This window comes from Plodia interpunctella, chromosome 29, assembly GCF_027563975.2.
Source record: "Plodia interpunctella isolate USDA-ARS_2022_Savannah chromosome 29, ilPloInte3.2, whole genome shotgun sequence".
Classification (NCBI taxonomy): Eukaryota; Metazoa; Arthropoda; class Insecta; order Lepidoptera; family Pyralidae; genus Plodia; species Plodia interpunctella.
In genome coordinates this window covers 2,351,175-2,369,750 of record NC_071322.1, presented here as the reverse complement: position 1 = coordinate 2,369,750, position 18,576 = coordinate 2,351,175, and the positions used below count along the sequence as shown (strand labels likewise).

Below are 18,576 nucleotides of genomic sequence, written 5' to 3'. Positions count from 1 at the left end.
TGTAGGGAATGTAGGGTTTATTTGGAAGAAAAATAGTCAACGTATTTAAAAAGTAATTTTTTTCAACTGAAGCATATGCCTAATAGATATGTTTAATAGAACTAAATAAGAATAAATTTCCAGGTACATACAATATTCGTGTGAGTTGCACCGACAAACTTGACGTTGATTTTAACCGGCGCGTCGCTGACGTTCAGACAAACTTTGCGTTTGGCGGCGTACTTTGCGTTTTTCTGCGCACGTCAAAGTTGACTGTGCAACCTCAGATTAATAAAAAGAAGCAACTCACCATGAAACATCTAAATCCTATTTACTTTTAATATTATTATAAATGCGTAAGTTTGTGAGGATGTGTGTGTGTTTATACATTTGTTACTTTTTCACGCGAAATCTACTGGACGGATTGTTATGAAATTTGGTACACGGGTAAGATATAACCTAGAATTTACTTGGTACTTTTTATCCCGAAATTCCCACGGCAGCGAAGCCCCGGTGCGCATCTAGTATCTCATAATTTTAGTATCGTTAACACAAAATTTCTTATATAATAATAGACCACCATAAATTAATTTCCACGCTGATCTGATAAGAAAAACATAAAATGAGCCAGCGTCTTCGCCTCCCGCGCAGATTGAGTCAGTCACGGCTTTAAACTTGAGATTCTTCTCATAGGCGATGGACTAACAACCTATCACTATATAAACTTAGTTCCAAGAATAAGTCTGCCATACAGCTATACGTAGCCTCCGACTTTTCCAACTCCTGGCTCTGTCTACCCCGTAAGGGATAAAGGACGTGATACTGTACGTATCATATAAACTTAAGTATCCTAAAAAGGTAATAACGAAATATGTACCACGTTTCAGAGCCCTGTCGCACACTAGAATCCAACATATCTGTCGTTTCGGAAAGAACAGGATAGAACAGTAAATCTTTTGTCTCTCATCGTGTATCCGGTTTTACATAGCCCGATCTGGCGCTTTGAATGAGATGATACATTGTCTCTCGTCTTTAGTTTTCTTGTCTTTGAATTACAACGAACAGTGTCGCCAACTGAGCGAAGACACAGCAGCTCCAACTCATTGAATGGAAGCTTTGACTTGAGAATTATTGTAGATCTTATTAAATTCACTCTCAACTTGTTTGAGCAACAGGTCTCCCTCTCTCTTCAACAGTTCTACGCTGCTTTCATTTGTTGCTGACCTTCGTCTTAATTCAATATGATTATAAGCACGATTCTTTGAGCGTCTTTTGTGAAATTTATTGCGATTAAGGAAAATTGGGTCCGAGTTAAATTTTTGTTTTTCATCATTTTTATGCGGTATTGATATTTTTATGCCGCCATCTTTGGCTTCAACTGTCAACAAATATTTTTGATTGAAGTGACTCGGTACATTTTCTATTGTTTTGATTTCTTCCTCGCTTCTTTCCTGAGCACGATAATTCGGACCTGGCATTTTATCATCTAACCCATGTTTAGATTGATAGCTATTTTCCAATATCATTTTGGTTTTTTGCAACTTCTCGTTGGCAGGTTCATATGACGGTATTTCGAAGTTCTTGTTAGATCGTACGATATAGTATTTACCGTTAATAATTGTATGAATAGCTTTAAATAAACTCTCTCTTTCGTCATCACTTAAACTTCTCAACCTTTTAAAAACAATGAAGTTTAATGCCCCTCTAACAATTCTATCGATATCTGCAGTAGTGTTTGTGACTTCGCCTGTAATGTGTGCAGCTATATCTTGTAGAGGTTCCGCGTCTGTTTCGTTATAAAATTTGTCAAAATAACGGACTATTCTACGCGCTTTTGCATTGTCATGACCAAGAGCCAGCTTTATGTGCGATTTCATATCATTTATAGACAATTCACCCCAACTATCAACTAGATTCGTTAGCTTAAATTCGTCGGATTTAGTCTTAAAATACGATGTCATGTTTGATCGGTCATAGAAGTCATGAACGGCCAATCTCAGGGCGTCTATTAACTGTCTCAAATACGCATCGTCTCGTTTTATCAATTTTTCTCCGACGTATTCTAAGAATCTTGTGAGTTCGCCTGATTTTTGGGCTCTGAATTCTGGTTCCGCTAATTCAGATTGAACAAATTCTGGTTCAGCTATTTCTGATTGAAAAAAGTCAGGTTGAGATGCACCTGATCGAGATAATTCCGATTGAGCTGGTCCTGATTGAACAAATTCTGGTTGAGATGCTTCTGATTGCGATAATTCCGATTGAGCAAATTCGGGTTGAGATGCTCCTGATTGAGCTAATTTTGGTTCAGTTCTGAAATGCTTTTCCAAGCCAAAGAATAAATTTCTTAAACTGTTTATCACTGAGTCTTGCTTGATCAAATCGCTGGGACGAATTAAGAATGAGGTTTCCATTTCCACTTGTATAGCCCTAGGGGCCACGGAGAAAGTTTCTGAAAATCAAACAAATATACAAATACACGGTAAAAGCACAACTGAGAGGCTACCATGAAACATAAAACACATAGCACTTAAGCATCCGCACGTTCTATCTTTCTTTTTTTAAATTACACTATCTATTGGTGAAAATCGCATGAAAATCCATGTAGTAGTTTTTGAGTTTATCGCGAACAGACAGAAGACTTTGTTTTTGATTTTTCGTATAAAAAACGTAAAAAATATTATGGGATAAGTAGTTACCTACGAATTGTAAAATGATTATAAGTAGGAGCATGGCTCTATACGATTGACAACTCAACCAACATTATTGTTATCTAATCAATTAACATTTTATGGTTTTCAGATAAAATTGTACATTTTCGCCGGAAGTCGTTATATTTATGCTGCTGCGCGGTCGTTGAGTTGCGCTCATTTTGGTGAGACATCACTTGATTGAATCAGTTTAAAATCTGTCGAGAAAATAAGGAACACCACAGATATAAGAATTGTAATGTTCTTATATAGAAAATGGATTTTAAACACACGAAAGTTTTTTGCGATTGCAATCAGTCAATATATATAAAACTCTTTCGTTACTGAATGACTGATGACAGGAAGCTGAATTTTTGCATGTAGGTTCCCTGGGGTGTCTAGGTGAGCACTAAGAGAGGACTTTTGGAAATTCTACCCTGATGGGGGTGAAAATGTTTTATATGAAAGTTCCACACTTTTCTTTCTACTCTTCTTAGTGACTTGAAAATTTGGATTTTGGTTGTTTACAATAAATTAATGAATACGTATTTCAGATGTAATTAATGAATACGTGTTTCAAAATAAAAATCTTCATAATTTTTCTTAAAGAATGACGGAGATTTTACTATGAATTTACGCGGGCGAAGCCGCGTGCAATAACTAGTACTAAATAGAATGGTCAGATTAGTTAATGAGCAAATAAATGGCAAGCTGAGCCACAGGTATATATATATATATATATATATATATATATATATATAAATAACAGCGGCATAATGCTGAAGATACAAAATAAAATGAATAAACTAAAAAAATTGTTAAGATATATATAAAAAATATATTTCAACACACAGTATATACACTGGTGTCTGGTGTATGAGTTTGTTGTGTGTAGAGGGCAGCGTCATGATCTGAAGGTACGAAATAAAATTAATAAATGTATAAAAACAATTTATTAAACATATCACATTACATCACACATTAGTATGCGGCTGGTGTATGAGTTTGTTGTGTGTGTAGAGGGCAGCACTGTGCGCGAAGGTGGCGGGGCAGCGCGCGCACTGCAGCGGGCGCTCGCCGGTGTGCGTGCGCACGTGCGACCGCAGGATCGACATCGTCTATAATAATAATAATACATCATTTATTTTATAAATGTCTATGGGTAGAAAAAATACATAAATCCTGACAATAATAAATATGACAATGTGTCAAGAAAGTGGTGAAAATAAATGAGGGCGCTGTCTCCTGTCGGCTGGCAACACTGGGCGTTTATCAACCAATCTTGATCCATTCTATTTGGTAGTTTGGGTGTTGCAATGGCAGAAAAATGTAGTTCGTTAAAAATCACTTTTCTTCACTTTCTTGACAGACAGTAAGCACTAATACTTAATACAACTGTTTAATAAATCAGATTAAATGTAATGGTATTTGAATTCGACGATATTGCTATAAAGCGAAGCAACGGTCAGCATCGACGATGCAATCAGGGCATAGATAAACAAAAAAGAAAAATAACCCGGAGTCAAGTTCGTCACAAAACTTGAGATGTGATTTTTTAACGTCACTTATGTTATCTGTGTGCGTAGTGCGACTTCGCTAATTACAAGTCACCATGGAGTCGATTCGCAGTGAGACGCAGCAAACCAATCACATTCCGTCATTGTGACGCAACGACAACCATAGGGCAATTTGATTGGTTCGCTGCGTGTCACTTCGAATCGATTCAATACTCAGAAGTGAAATGTAAACCTGCATTAACCCTTGTGTATTGTAAACTGTATTATAAAATTATAGTCACCGTGAATCCCCTCCCGCAGTGGTCACATATCTTGTTGCGCGGCGGCCGGATTTTCTCGTGCACGAAGTCTGTGTGCTTCTTCAGGGCAGCTTTGTTCATAAACGACTGGGGAATGATGAAAAATATCATGCTACACTATCGCCGAACTCGGACTGATGCAGACGCGAATGCGTGAACAGTGCGTGTTTTGTACGATTGCTTTTATTTACTGCAATGAAAAACCAGCAACGAATTGGACCAAGTATGGCGAAATAGTATGGCCGCAAACTCGCACACTAGCGCCACCATCACATATTATTAATCTCTTATTTATTAGCGAAAATTAAAAAACTAGATTATCTGATTATTTTACACTATAACATCCGGTGAAGGAAAATATCGTACGAGCAATGCCCCGTTGCTCAGTCGCGTTCCGTCGTTTTGATGTGCTTCGATAGACAACGCAGAAATTGTCAATTGTCAACGCACGTCAATATCAAAACCTATCTAATAAAATACAAAGGTGGACGACGGACCTACAACGTGGTTCGTCGTCGCAACGGAGCACGACTGAGCAATGAGGCATGGCCCTAAAGAAACCTCCACACCGGTTGACTATTTAGTTTACTAGTACGTTGTGACTTGCCACTAAATGGCGGTAAGTAGGCGACTTGAACAATTCTGTCACCAGTGTTAGCAATAACACGATATGAAGAACCAACCTTGGAGCATCTTCCGCACAGATATTTATTCTTCTTGAGATGCACAAAGTCTATGTGTTCCAACAGAGCTGTTTTTGTACGAAACCGTCCCCCGCACTCGTCACAAGTCACCCTGAAATAAATTTACTACTTGTATACTCTCTATGTATGGACAATTATAACTTAATATTGTGTTAGCCCCAAAGTAAGTTCGAGACTTGTGTAATGGGATACTAATTCAACGATATATAGTGTAAATAAACATCAAAGATCCGGTCAATCTGAAAAAGTTTTAATTCGATTACGTTTCGATAGACTATCGATAGATTGAGAAAAAACAATCAATACTATCGATAGTTCACAACACACTAGAAGCATAGAGAGAAAACAGTACACTCGAATTCGATTGCAATTTAGATACTGGACGTCCGCACCAAAAAATAAGATCTCAACTTTGGCTTGTCATTGGCCAACTAATTTGATACATCCGGTCAGTTGTCAAATTTAAACGAGTGTTGCCAGGGCCGATCTAAAATTACATTTCTACATGTTGTTTCACAGTCGACGCTATATTTTTTTCTTGTCACCGACATCCCGCTGGCGTGATCTGGTGGGGGACAATAGAAATCCTATTCGAAAGTGATTTTTAGACATTATTCTTGCGGAATTTATAGTCGTTGGAGTCCTTTATGACCCGGTGAACACCAAAGCGGTTCACCTAGGTGTTCCGCGGTTAAAATTTTGTACCCCTGTTTCACCTAGGTGTTCTAGTCTCACTTGTTAGAATCCCCGCCGTGTTTGGAGTGCGTTTGCAGATGGTGCGCGAGGCTGGCGCGCGTGGTGAAGTGCAGCTGGCAGCGCGCGCAGAAGGCGCGACGCGGACGATGCGCGGCCTGCGCGTGCGCCGCCAGCCCCGAGCTCGACGCGTACACCTTGTTGCACGCCTCGCACGAGAACACGCGCTCGGATTGCTTGTGCACCGTGCTGTGCACATTTTCAAATAATATTAAACTATATAAATAAAAACGTAATATATTCACTGAATCGTGACGTAATCTCGAAAACTGCTAAAAACCACAATTTTAATTATACAATGAAATTTGGCAGAAAGGTAGATTGTGACGTCTGTTAAGAAAGGATTTTTGGAAATTCCATCCTTAAGGGGGTGAAGCGAGCGAAGTGCGGCGTCTGCGTGAGAGAGAGAGAGAGAGAGAGCTATCGACACTCACTACATATGCACGCGCAGGCCTGCAGCGTTGACGAAGGTGCTGGAGCACAGCGCGCATTGCTGCTTGGGCTTGTGCTTGTCGCGGTGGTAGCGGTAGCTGCGGTGGGAGCTATAAATAGCAACATAATTAAATTGTGCAGAATTTTCATTACGATAGTGGCGCGAAAATATAGTTACTTTGCGTTAATTTTGTCAAAAATTTCAAAATGTAAACGTCATTTGTCAAGGCATCTGATGGAGAAAAAGAAAACCCATGGTAAAAGTTACATTTTGTGACAACCCTGACTGCATTATCGACGCCGGCGATTGTTTCGTTTCTAGCAAGACTATAAACTATACAAATACACAAGTAGAGGTCCCAGAAGGGATCCTTGCGGAACGCCGCTTGGGATAAGAACCCAGCTAGATATGTTTATGTAATTATTTATGACAACAGCTTGAGAACGATTATTAATATACGAAGCAAACCACCTAAGAGGTCACGAATGCCAAAAATATTAGATAATTTACTCAGTAATAAATTAATTGAATTGAATGCGATTTGATATTAAAATAAAAATAATAAATAAATAAAAATAAAATCAACTACATCACTATGTATATAATCGTAAGTTGAATAAAGAATTTTGAACTTAAAACTGTGAATTGTATCGTAAACTGACTCGGTGGTGAACCCGCAATCGCGACACGTGTGCGCCGCGTCAATAACGCCGTGCTGCTCCTTGTAGTGCGTCACCACGGAGTACACAGTGTTGTTGCGTTTGCCGCACACACTGCATTCATATCTGAAAGTGATTGCCTATTAAAAAAACAGCAATGACTGGTTGGTAATCATAAATTTAATCATAATTTCGGTTATTTCTTACCTCTTGTAATGTCTTTTAACATGTTCTTTAAATGAATGTTCTGATCCCAACACGGACTTGCAGACTTTGCAGACAAAATTATTATTTTTCTGAAAAAAAAAAATAACATTTTAAGAATAGGTATGTACTAAGTTAGTAAAAATCGATTTGCTAATTTGCAAGATTGCAATGTTCATAATATAAAAAAAAAGAAGTTCGCAAATCAAAAATATTTGAATTTCGAACAAGTTTGTAGTTCATTTGAGTTTCGAACCTTTGTTTCCTTCCGCCATTATATGGTAATTTTATCGTAATGCCAGTATGTAGAACTTTTAAATATTTATGAAAAAACTGTATAAAAAAATGATACCTTGCCATGTCTTTTTTCAGCGTGATCCTTCAAATTCATCTCATGGTCAAACCCGGTGATGCAGTCGTCACATCGATAAGGAAGTTTCAGGAACGCCGCTCTATTTCTATCCCTCTCTCTCTCACTCCACATCTCCTCCTCGGTGAGATGCACGACGCGGACTTTGCCATCGTATTTTAGTTCGACTTTAGTTTTCTTGACTTTCTTTTTGTTTTTAGACTTGCCTGTAACATTCGTAGACATTTTTAATAAACCAGTTACAATCAACGCATATGTCTCACTCATTCTTCACCTTTGCGTGCAAGAGAGAAGCAGAACAGGTGCAAAACTGCAACAGGCGGGCTTGACAACCACTTTTTCAATGATCTCAGATTAACTTCTGTCCGACAAATAGGACAGCGCGGAGAATGCCCACGCAAAAGCTTCAATATATAATATTTTTTGTGTCATGTCATTTGGCTCATGGGTTTATTAGTTTAATTTGTCAAATGCTCATAAATATATGTATACTACCAGAATTGGCAGAAGGGGTAAACCCAAAGAGTGCTGGTTTGATGTGGGCAAGGATATTTGCATGGCAATGGTAGAAAAAGAGTAAAGTAAGTATACCCTGAGCTCCGACACTCACTGGCGGCGGAGGAAACCTGGAAAACGCTAAGATGAGAAAGAGAGGGCTGTCAACTAAAGATGCCGAATGGGCGAAGTGAAGGAGAAGATGAACCGGACTCTGGGCTTCGATGTTTTATAGCGGCGGAAGGAATAGGAAAAACTGTCAAATGTCAGACAGACAATTTTACCTTTTTTTATTCTTTTCTTGTGTTATATTATGGCTCTATCATTTTTACCTTTAATTTCCTTTTTTATCTCTGACAACGGTACATCAACGTCAGATTCGTGTTCAATCTTAACCTCCGTGACGAAGTCGTCACACGGGAAATCTTGGCAGACGTCCTCCTGTATTGGCTCTGTACTGTCTGTGGTGTGCACCGCGGTCGCTTGGAGGGCTGGCTTGGACGACCGGAGTAGGGTTGTACACTGGAGATAATTGATGAGGCTTTTGCTACGTTAAAAAATATAAATAACTAGCTGCGCCCCGGGGCTTCGCTCTCGTGGGAATTTATATGTACCCTATGTGTTATACCAGGTTATATTCTACCCGTGTACCAAATTTCATAACAATCCGTCCAGTAGATTCGCGTAAAAAAGACAAAATATATATATCCTCACAATCTTTCGCATTTAGATATATCCAAGTAGGATTTATTTGGGGCATAAATTAAGCCATCCTAATCCCAACTAATATCATTCCAATCTAATCTAATATTAAAAATACGAAAGTTTTTTTATTTGTTATTATTAAGCTTATCTACTCAACCATCTTCTTGAAATTTTTAAATCATAGTTAAGAGGTGCACAGAAGGACATATAGGGCTACTCATTTCGGGAAAAAATATATTTTCGAAATTCACGCGGGTGCAGTTAATGGCTAGTTTACAATAAAATAACATAGTTATATAAGTAGTTACCCCAAACACATAATAATGTAGGCACATACCTGTGTGTTAAGGAATGCAAAATTATTTTCTGACTCCTCTCTAAATATCTCCATCTTCTTCAGCATGAAGTGACAGAGTGTGCACACCATCAGCTCGGAAAATTCTATCTGTAATCAAATAACAAGTAATTGAATTCAAATTCAAATAATTTATTCAGAAATTAGATCTTCACAGGCACTTTTTCACGTCAATTTTTATATTATATATTATATATATAGTTATTTCTCACAAGCTACAAACTACTGGCATTCCGGAACGACCAATGCTGAGGAGAAATGCCGAAAGAAACTCATTTGAAAAGTGTTAGTCCTTATTATTGTTTCTTGTTAGTATTTTGTAGATTTTTGCGAATAATATTATATAATTTCAAAGACGTGAAATACCTAGTGCCATTGAAGGTCTACTTTTTGAATAAAAAGCTTAAGACTTTTGTCATTGACTTTTCAACTTTTCTAAATGTCAGCCATCTTGATATCCGATGCCAATCTTTAACAGCATCACTATAAACGCATTTCATAAATTTTTCCTAACGATCAATTTAAAAGTAATGTAAAATATATTTACAAAGCAATGCATTAAATCAAGTATTAGTTGGCATTAGATAGTATTCCATTCATTACTTACCTTAAGGTGCAGGAAATATTCGAAAAATCGTGTATGTTTACAGGTTGACAAATAAACGAATGGAGCATTTTGACTCAAGCAAGATACACACACTTTTGGTGTTTGTATTTTGTTGAATAATTGCACATTGCTAGTATATTCGATTTCGCACTGTGGTTGAGCCATTGCAAATTATTTTTATGTTTACTAGCCAATGCAAGATATTCATGAAAATATTGTCAATAACCAATGCAACATGTCAACTCACTCAACCAACGCTTGTTCCGTTACGCAGTTTGATTGGATAGGTAAGTTAAGCGGAGTATGTACCTACTATCCATGAAATTAAGTAACACAACATCATTTTGTCACAGTTATACTCTATTTAGTACCTATAAATATGGATAAATGCTCAGATTTAAATAGTATTTATGATATGAACGGGACATACGTGTTGTAAATATTTTTAAGTTGTCCTTTTCATTATTATCGTAAAACAAAGCAACTTTAGCTGCGTTTTGTTTCTCACTTTTCACGTTCGTATCCTAGTTTGTGTCACGTTCTATAAATCCCTAAAATCCCAATTGTAATTTTCGATGGTTTAATGCGTCTAATAAAGTAAATAGCAGAAGCTTTATGTATATACCTACATAAACAGCAGAATATATTTCATTTGCGTAAAAAGTTGAAAGAAGCACTTAAATTTTAATATTTAAATATTCATCAATATGTACATACGCTAGCGTAAACAAAACAAAACGCTATTGACATGACAATACGTAAATTACATTTTGGGATGGTAAAACTTAAAAAAGAAGGTCCGAAGCTTTTTGCTTTTTTATTGATATTATATGACTTTTTATTACAGTATGAATGAAACAAATTAGGATTTAAACAATCGCAAATATGTCGACGATTGTTTGTTGTGGTTGTCTGAATAGTGACCGAAAATTGACTCGCGTCGAAGAGTTCTGGAAGTCTCAGTATTTCACGCAAATAATTAATGAAGTTATGGTAAAAATGAACATGTTCCTACTAGAAATAATTAAACTATATACCTATTAGTAAATTACATTTGATTAAAGATCCATATTGACCTGAAAATTTGCTAGAATGTTTGTGCCTCATTTACGCAAAAACTAATAAGTACTTACTACAATTTACTTATTTCTCACTTGGGACCTGATTGGGTCATTTATATATGTATAAACCTTCGGGGATAAATTGTCTGAATAACAGTGACAACTGCATCAAAATCCGTTGTGTAGTTTAAAAGAAGAAAGCTTAGAAACAGACAGATGAGGAAGGTGACTTTGTATTATGAAATTTATTCGTTTCTCTTTCAGATGTCTCATCAGCCAAGTGAGCCCTTACACCTGTGTTACGAGTGTGACGCGTTACTTACAAAATTTGTTAAATTCAAGCAACGTGTGAAGCATTCATACAGTGTCCTGTGTGACTACTCACAGAAGGTATATTTATTATACGGTCTGACAGAAAAGGACACATATTCAAAAATAGGAAACAAAAAAAGATAATGCTGTTGGGCTACCGAATCAAATTGTTATTACCTGAAATAAGGTCCATACAGTTATATCAAATTGAGAGCATTTTTGTTTGTTTGTGCTCACCTCTGGGCCAAATTGAAGTCTTTTTTCTTTGTATGATAGCCATGTTCATAGACATGGCAAGATTACAGGATACAATTTTTTTCTTGTATATATTTCATTATTTATTTTTCCAGAATATCAACATAATTGATCCAAAGCCATCCGTCCTGACATTAAACCATAACATATACAACATCGCCCTCCTCCCCGACTCCAACACCGAAGAAGAAACAATGCAAGTCGTAAAACATGAGGTCGCTCCAAAAATCGAGCTTGACGCCATAAAGGAAGAAGATAGAGTTTCAGTATATTCCGATCATCATGAAGACGACACGCCATTGACAGAGTTAAAAAAGAAAAAAAAAGTCAAACTAAAAAAAGACATAAATAAAAAAATTGAGATGTATAGAGAAGTGGAGCTGAGTTTGGAAGAGTTAGAGGAAGAAAGAAGAATGTTAGCATTAAAGGATGAATTTGTGAATGCAATGTTTAGGTGTAACACTTGCATAATGTCGTTCCCTAATGCGGATGATTTGGGTGACCATGTCAAGATGAAACATGAACTGGTGAGATTAGAAATTGTTATTATGGCACTGCTGAGAAATTATACTATTACGAAAGGTGTTTGAGACCTATATTGCACTTGAAATGTTATAAATTGTATGGAGACTTGTCCAATTGTTTTTGCTATTTTAAAATTTTCAACAACAAAATAATTTTCAGCACGCGTCCCATCACAAATGCAAAGTGTGCGAGTGTTCATTCGGCTCGGAGTTCTCCTTCAACTACCACTGGAGCAAGCACACGCGCCGCTACGAGTGCTGCGCGTGCGCACTGCGCTGTCGCAGCAAGAGGGACGCGGCCAGGCATTACGACCTGGCGCATTGCTGGGGGTCAGTATAGTCTGTTTAGTGTGGCCTGTGGTTCCGCCTTAGAATAGTACCGCTCTATATCCTCCCGTGGAAGTCGTACGAGACGACTAAGAGACACAGCTAATAGGCAATAACAGCATTCTTAAGGAGGGTAGGTCTGGCAGGCGGCCGGCCGCAAATTGTAATGTTAGTTTTTTCACTTTACGGCTTCACGACGTTGCAAACCAAGCCCATATGTCCCCATAAATACTCTCCTGGCGTGTTGTTATCTCGTCCTCGCGTGTCGGAAACACGCGAAGACTACACGCTATGCCCAAATTATTGAACACTAATTGGTTCTGAAATGTTTATATCGTCAGTTACTTTTGATATCCGAATTTGTAAATTAAACACGCGAGTGTGAGAAAGAAATATTTTGCTTATTACTTGTCGAAAAACACACTCGCGTGTATTGATCAACACGTATATAATGTGTGTATAAAATGCTGTTTGTTGACATAAATTCGTAAACGTAATTATTATATTTTTCCAGGCCGGAAATACCATATAACATATCGAAGATTGACAAAAACGACGGACCCGAAGACAGGTAAATATATAAATAGATAAAAACAAAGAATATAACATATATAAAGAATTATTACCTAAATAAATAAATAAAAGAAATGATACAGAAAAAAAATACGTGAAAAATAATGACTGTATTAATCCCACTAATATTATAAAAGCGAAAGTTTTTTGTTTGTTACTTTTTCACGCTCAAACGACCAGTCGTTTACCAAATTTCATAAAAACTGGCCATTGGCCTGGGTCAGTTTTTATGAAATTTGGTATTGAGTTAGCTGCATGTTGCATTTATCCAGAAAGCACGCGATTCCCGTAGAATTTGGTCGAAAAGTCTGATAGTCAATGGCGCTTTATAAATTAGATGGCGCTATTGTGCATAAAAACTTAAATATTAAAAAATAATAATTACCCGGGTAACACCGCGGTGTGCAGCTAGTAAATAATATGTGTGGAAAATAAGTTTGTTTGTTACCTCATCACGCTCTATTTACTCAACCAATCTTTTTTAAATTTCTCATACATATAGCTAAGAATACGGAGAAGGAAGGCTACTTTTCATTCTGGAAAAAATACATTTCCCGTGGGACGTTCACGCCGACGGAGCCGCGGATAAATGCTAGTCTCTCTATCTATAATAAATAAAATAAATAAATAAATAAATATATTAGGACAAATCACACAGATTGAGCTAGCCCCAAAGTAAGTTCGAGACTTGTGTTATGGGATACTAACTATATATATATGGGATCTATACTATTATTATAAAGAGGTAAGCGTTTGTGAGTTTGTATGTTTGAGGCGAGTAATCTCCGAAACTACCGAACCGATATCAAAAATTATTTCACCATTAGAAAGGTACGTTATCCAAGATTGCTATAGGCTATCTTAAAATTCCCACGGGAGCGAAGCCCCGGGCATTATCTAGTATCTCATATTTCACAGCTCTCGAGAGACCTATCCGTGCGAGTTTTGCCACAAGACGTTCAAATGGAAGACGTCGCTCCGGAAACATTTGGAGACTCACAAAATTGAGATGGGAGAGAAACGGAAGCCGTACTGCGAACCTTGTCGGTAATTTTTTTTTTTTTTAATTTCATGTTTTGATCTTCCACGCTAGGAGCGAAATAAAAACTTGTGTGAGAGTGTTGTCCTGTGATGTCACAATTTTGAAGTCAAAAGCATTCCAAAACCTAACTAATATTCGAAATCAATCGAATAGCCAATGGTGGGTTGTATTTTAACCTTCTTCATAAAATGTTTACATAATTGAGGCTAAAATATGTTTTGTCACTGTCACACCTTAAAATATTCGACATTGACAGAACGAGACAAAACACACTTTAACCTTTTTATGAATAACAGGCTAAGTAGATAACCGAGTATAATTTCTGTTGTCTGTTTTCAGATTATCGTTTACGACTACGTCAAATCTACAAAAACATGTGAAGACCAGTTCGAAACACCAGATGAAGTTGAAATTGAGGTAAGATTTTAATAGTACATTGTGTTACAAGGTCCCGTACTTACTAATAGTTCTTCTTCTTCACAGTAGTATTTCCTCAATGGAATGAAACACACACAACAACTTTCTTGGCATTATTAATGGAGTGGTTTGCTTCATTGCCTTCGTCATTTCACACACAAGTTAATAATCAACCGGTGTGCAGGGTTCCTCACGATGTTTTCCTTCGCCGGAAGAAAGTGGTGGTCGATGAAAACCACTATACGCGAGTCAGATTAGAATACAAATTAATGTGGCACGAGTAGGATTCGAACCTGGGACCTGTCGATCCACAGGCGGGCGTCTTAACCATTACACCACCACCGCTTTCCGGGACCCACATCCTAACGATTACCCAACTAATATTATAAATGCGAAAGTAAGTTTGTTTGTTACCTCTTCACGCATTATGTACTGGACAGATTGTTATGAAATTTGGTAGAAAATAACATGGAATAACACATAGGGTACTTTATATCCAGCCCCGGAGCGCAGCTAGTATTATATATTCACAACACATCCAGGAAGCTGCAAGACAATCCATCGTCAGTATCGGAGCAGCAGACGCCCGGCGCGCAGGCGCAGGCGCAGGCGCAGTATCGGTGCCCGCACTGCGAGCGCGGGTTCCAGTGGAGGGGCAACCTGCAGCGGCATCTGGCCAGCCACGCCGCCAGGTGGCGACAATCTTCCAATTCTAAATTCGTATTTCGATTATCGAAATTTGAAATCCGAAATTTCGAATTCGAAATCCGAAATTTAAAATTTGAACTTCGAAATCCGAAATTTGATATTCGAAATTCAAAACTCGATTATTTTTCTATCAGCACCCGATCGTAATCATAACACGTTTTTTGTGTTTACTTTTTGACCATAAAATCCCTAGGAATATATAATAATGTTAGGAAACAAAAGAAAGAACTCGCTGTCAAAAAATTTTGAAAAGAACGGATTTTTCTACTACATTTATTTGCAATTGCAATATGAAATAGATCAAGATTGGTTGATAAACACCCAGCGTTGCCAGCCAACAGGAGACAGCGCCCTCGTTCAATAATTCACAGACTGTAGATCAAGTTTTTATATATCCACTAACTGCAAACCTCAAGTCTTACATCGTTATTATTAAAAAAAAATAAGTTACGTTTTTATGCACAGTAGCGCCATCTACTTTATAAAGGCTATGACTATGAGACTTTGAGCAAATCTTACGGAAATCGCGTACTTTCCGTATAATTAGTACCCTATCAGCTACAAACATTTCATAAAAATTGGCCCAGCCCTTTGAGCGCCTTTATAATATTAGTAGGTGTTTGCCTTTATAATATTAGTGGGATACACCCGTTTGAGTGTGAAAAAATAACAAATATCATACAAACTTCGCCTTTGTAATATTAGTGGGATACAATTGCAGAGCGAACGGCAGCCTGGTGTGCACTCCGTGCAACAGAACATTCTCATCCATCGCTACATTCAAACAACATATGGCAATAAGCAAGAAACACGTCTCCGAGGAGGACTACAAGTGAGTTTAATATATATTAATAATTATGGCAAATAAAATGAAGGCTTAATATTAAACAAAATTTAATATTATCGTTTATCACCAAAGTTATTGAGGTTTGCTTTTACCCCAAAATATCAATGAATTTATGGACATTACCTGTCGGGGTCTGAAGCGAGAGGTCAGATGAGATATATATTGAGATTGGCATAATTACAAATTTATGGTGTATATGTGCTACGGTGAAAACCAAACCATAGCGCGTTTGAATTTCTAATATCGCCATCTATTATTTGGACGAGTAATTAAAGCAATATAATATATATATATATATATATATATATAGAATATAGAAGAAAGCAGATATATATATATATATATATATATATATATATATATATATATACATATATCTGCTTTCTTCTTAATCGTCTGCTGGTTATTGTTGAAAATCTTTATATATATATATATATATAAATATGTAAACGTTATAATTATATTAACGTTGTTAGGTACATGTGCAGTTCGTGCGGAAAGCGGTTTGCGATAAAAAGCAAGCTCAAGGACCACATTGATTGGGAACACCTCAAGATATACACACACACCTGCACGGTGTGCCAAAAGGTGGGTACAAATCTGTCTCTCTCTCTCTCTCGGTTGCATTCGAGGCTGTGACGCCGCGAAACCCATAGACACGCTGTGGCGACATCTATCACGCCACATACATAACGCCGCTGACGCAAAAAGCCGACTGTACAAGTCACGTAGAATATTCGCGACACTACGGATTATCTATCTACTATCGATTGTATCGATATTTTCGATAGTATCGCTACTATCAATAATTCATGAAAAGCAAATACTATTGAAGGAGTGCATGGAATATTATCAATAGTATCGATTCTATCGGTAGTTTCAGACTATCGATACTATGCCAATTTGGGAATAGTATTGTATTTATAATATCGTATATGAAGCATTTTTCGAATGAAAACTAATATTAACAGGGTCGTGTATATAATAACTATTATATACCACTAGCTATTGCCCGCGGCTTCGCCCGCGTGATTTCCCACGGGAGCAGTTGTGGCGACATCTACCACGCCACATGCACAACGGCGCAGATGTAAAAAGCCGACCAAACGCAACGAATAACAAGCCCACAAGTGATCCAGGACACTACGGACAGATGGCACGACGATCGACTCACTATGGACAGCTAACAAGCCTAGACCGCGCAGACAGTGCGTTTTCGATAGCCTGGCGGGAAGATCTTCCCTTTGGGGCGGTCGAGCATGATCACCTCGCTCCCGCTACAACGCCAACCCTCTTTGGGAATACTGTTGTTAGTTTAGTAGAAGGACACGTTATTTGCCTTTTTTTTTCGGAAAAATAACTACTCCCGTCGGAAAGTCCACGCGGGCGGAGCCGCGGCCAGAGAAGTTAGTCTGATAATAAAATTATTTGTAGGTGTTCAAGAGTCATACGTCCTTATATCTTCACAGCCAAGTTGTTCACAAGAAAGATGGCGCGGAACACTTGTGCGATCACTGCGGTAAAGCTTTTCCGGTAAGTTTTATTCTCCCGGTCGGAGCTTAAGATCCTATGTCTTATCTTCCGCTTCGCACAGCATCCATAGTTGTCATGTCATATCAAATGTTGACGACATCAAGCCAGCACTTATTGGGTTTGCCCCTTCTGTCACGGCCAGGCGAGACTATATCCAGATATGTTCTTTACATATGTTATGTAACATCTACATTACAAGTTTTGCCTTCGGTATTTATAATTTTATTATAAAAGTTATTATTATTATGTCTCTGAGTTATTATTACATTGACCTGTCGGTGGTCAATGTAATAACTAAGACGCAGTAATAATAACTATTTTGAAAGAGCCATCTAGGCGAACTGAGGCGGACCACTGGTATAAAAAGGGACCGTGGTCCACCTAGGTTAACTTAACAGGTGGACCACGACCGACGCCCGATTCATACTTCCATACTATTAAATATGTATAATAGTAGTAGTAGTATACGAGAGTCTGTCACACTTTCACAGCTAAAAAGGGGGTTCGACTATGATGAAATTTGGAATAGATATAGTTAATTTAACGACCCGAAGTCAAACATGGCTGCCGCGGGCGGACATCAAGTGTTTGTATTTCATAAAACGTCCACATCGATAACAAAACAAGTATCAATAATTCCAGAACAAGTCCAAACTCCGCAGTCACATGACGGCGCTGCACAGCGGCGGCGCCCCCTACCGCTGCGAGTGGTGCCCCGCGCGCTTCAGCTGGCACTCCTGTCTCTCCAGACACGTGCGGCGTGCGCACGCGCGGAGGAAGCGGGACCAGTAGATGCCGCAGACAGGGACACCATACACGATCTCAATGTATATAATAGTACAGTCTGACTAAAGAGTAGACTATTAAAAAAAAATATGTGAAAAAACGTAGCCTGTAAAAATCTATCTGAATAAATTATTGATTTGATTAAAAATCGATTTTTTACGAACTTATTTTTTTTTGTCATTGCAATACTAGATATAATGGTCGAGATTTGATACACGGTGTTGCCATATCTATACAGTCTGTCTATAAATAGTAGAAAATAAATGTATTTTCTACTATTTATAGACAGACTGTATAAATATATAATTTTGTAATGTGAGTTTGAATGCAAATGTTTTGATGAAAATAAAATATTTTATACATTACCTTTTTCCTTTATTACATTCCAGATAATTGGGTTTTCAATTAAGTATCAGAGTGACAA

General features: G+C 37.6%; 3 protein-coding genes across 7 annotated transcripts; 1 reads left to right on the top strand and 2 right to left on the bottom strand.

Annotated features, from left to right (window-relative positions):
* Positions 1-4: 4 nt before the first annotated feature.
* On the bottom strand, positions 5-2,833 carry LOC128682071 (uncharacterized). Of its 3 annotated transcripts, XM_053766549.2 has the most exons (3): positions 2,676-2,797; positions 2,263-2,428; positions 5-2,217 (listed from the first exon to the last, which is right to left on the bottom strand). In XM_053766549.2, the coding sequence occupies exons 1-3, from the start codon at positions 2,707-2,709 to the stop codon at positions 1,080-1,082; spliced, it is 1,338 nt and encodes a 445-aa protein (XP_053622524.1). In that variant the 5' UTR covers positions 2,710-2,797; the 3' UTR covers positions 5-1,079. The 3 variants fall into 3 exon arrangements, with proteins under 3 accessions (XP_053622524.1, XP_053622525.1, XP_053622523.1); XM_053766550.2 differs by having other exon boundaries at positions 5-2,428; positions 2,680-2,833; XM_053766548.2 differs by having other exon boundaries at positions 5-2,428.
* Positions 2,834-3,604: 771 nt separating this feature from the next.
* On the bottom strand, positions 3,605-10,375 carry LOC128682070 (zinc finger protein 883-like). 2 transcript variants are annotated; one of them, XM_053766545.1, is made up of 11 exons: positions 9,768-10,375; positions 9,143-9,250; positions 8,433-8,622; positions 7,588-7,811; positions 7,239-7,327; positions 7,035-7,157; positions 6,374-6,481; positions 5,922-6,128; positions 5,166-5,277; positions 4,465-4,569; positions 3,605-3,784 (listed from the first exon to the last, which is right to left on the bottom strand). In XM_053766545.1, exons 1-11 carry the CDS (start codon positions 9,930-9,932, stop codon positions 3,641-3,643), a joined length of 1,575 nt encoding a protein of 524 aa, XP_053622520.1. In that variant the 5' UTR covers positions 9,933-10,375; the 3' UTR covers positions 3,605-3,640. The 2 variants fall into 2 exon arrangements, with proteins under 2 accessions (XP_053622520.1, XP_053622521.1); XM_053766546.1 differs by lacking the exon at positions 3,605-3,784 and adding an exon at positions 4,650-4,672 and having other exon boundaries at positions 4,467-4,578.
* Positions 10,376-10,511: 136 nt separating this feature from the next.
* On the top strand, positions 10,512-18,351 carry LOC128682067 (zinc finger protein 729-like). Of its 2 annotated transcripts, none has more exons than XM_053766537.2 (12): positions 10,512-10,760; positions 11,093-11,218; positions 11,491-11,922; positions 12,080-12,249; positions 12,761-12,817; positions 13,738-13,866; positions 14,201-14,278; positions 14,821-14,970; positions 15,708-15,818; positions 16,310-16,421; positions 17,268-17,366; positions 18,009-18,351. In XM_053766537.2, exons 1-12 carry the CDS (start codon positions 10,653-10,655, stop codon positions 18,156-18,158), a joined length of 1,722 nt encoding a protein of 573 aa, XP_053622512.1. In that variant the 5' UTR covers positions 10,512-10,652; the 3' UTR covers positions 18,159-18,351. The 2 variants fall into 2 exon arrangements, with proteins under 2 accessions (XP_053622512.1, XP_053622514.1); XM_053766539.1 differs by having other exon boundaries at positions 17,303-17,366; positions 18,009-18,150.
* Positions 18,352-18,576: the final 225 nt, after the last annotated feature.